At 39.0% G+C, this 1,056-nt stretch overlaps 1 protein-coding gene across 1 annotated transcript; it reads right to left on the bottom strand.

Moving 5' to 3' along the window:
• Positions 1-214: 214 nt before the first annotated feature.
• On the bottom strand, positions 215-704 carry LOC147920878 (uncharacterized). Its single transcript, XM_087501272.1, has 2 exons — positions 672-704; positions 215-589 (listed from the first exon to the last, which is right to left on the bottom strand). The coding sequence occupies exons 1-2, from the start codon at positions 702-704 to the stop codon at positions 215-217; spliced, it is 408 nt and encodes a 135-aa protein (XP_087357398.1).
• Between the last annotated feature and the right edge of the window lie 352 nt (positions 705-1,056).

The raw sequence follows: 1,056 nt of genomic DNA, 5'->3' as shown, positions 1-1,056 counted from the left end.
TTGATCAGCTAGATATTTCTTAACTCTCTGACCATTTACAGTGAATTCACTACCATCCTTGTTCAGAAGAGTGATTGCTTCGAATGGCAGAACTTTCTTGACTTCAAAAGGTCCAAACCACCTAGACTTAAGCTTTCCAGGAAATAACTTAAGTCTGGAATTGAACAGCAAAACCTGATCTCCAGCCTTGAGCTCCTTGACAATAATCTTCTTGTCATGGAAATTTTTTGTCCTTTCCTTGTAAATCTTTTGAACTCTTATAAGCATCAAGTCTTATTTCTTCCAACTCCTGGATGTCTAGAGTCCGCTTAGCCTGAGCCGTGTCAATATTCAACTTCAGCAACTTGATAGCCCAAAGCGCCTTGTACTCAACCTCCATAGGGATATGACATGCTTTACGAAAGATCAACTGAAATGGTGTTCGTCCTATTGGCGTTTTGAACGCTGTTCTGTACGCCCAAAGAGTCTCGTCCAACTTGACAGACCAATCTTTCTTTGAAACTCCAACAATCCTTGACAGAATACCCTTGATCTGCTTGTTCGAGACTTCAACCTGTCCGCTGGTCTGAGGTTGATACGCAGTGGACACCTTGTGCTTGACATCATACTTTCTCAGCATACTCTCAAACACCTTGTTGACGAAGTGAGTTCCACCATCACTGATCACTCACATAATTCCAACAATCATTTCCGAGATCATCCATCATTAAAGTACTCCAACATACTCACGCGTAACTGTGTAGTTCTCTTAGGACGTTTGACCAAAAACATAATTACACTTTGGTGATATAGATGGTCAAAATAAATTCTTTTAAACCTCTTTGCAAACTGAGGTGTCACAGTATTTGATTTGCTTATTTGATAACACGCATATACAAAATATACATGTCAAATTAACTAGCAGATTAGGGTTGATTTTACAGCTTCAATATTCGAACTATATATTTAGAGAGGTTAAATAGAAGGCAGTGAAACAACAGCTTGAGTAATTCTTGACGCTCCTTCTACAGCTTAATATACCTCTAAAAACTTGTCAATGGGCTACAAACTTACTCG

The sequence above is a fragment of the Camelina sativa genome, chromosome 19 (genome assembly GCF_030686135.1).
Source record: "Camelina sativa cultivar CO46 ecotype springtype chromosome 19, ASM3068613v1".
NCBI lineage: Eukaryota > Viridiplantae > Streptophyta > Magnoliopsida > Brassicales > Brassicaceae > Camelina > Camelina sativa.
Note: the sequence above shows the minus strand (reverse complement) of the source record. Positions and strands in the feature narration are given on the sequence as shown.

Coding starts and splice junctions, on each gene's coding strand:
- LOC147920878 (XM_087501272.1), bottom strand. CDS start 704: ATGGATGATCTCGGAAATGATTGTTGGAATTAT. Junction 590..671: donor GAAATGATTGTTGGAATTAT/GTGAGTGATCAG, acceptor GTCAAGCACAAG/GTGTCCACTGCGTATCAACC.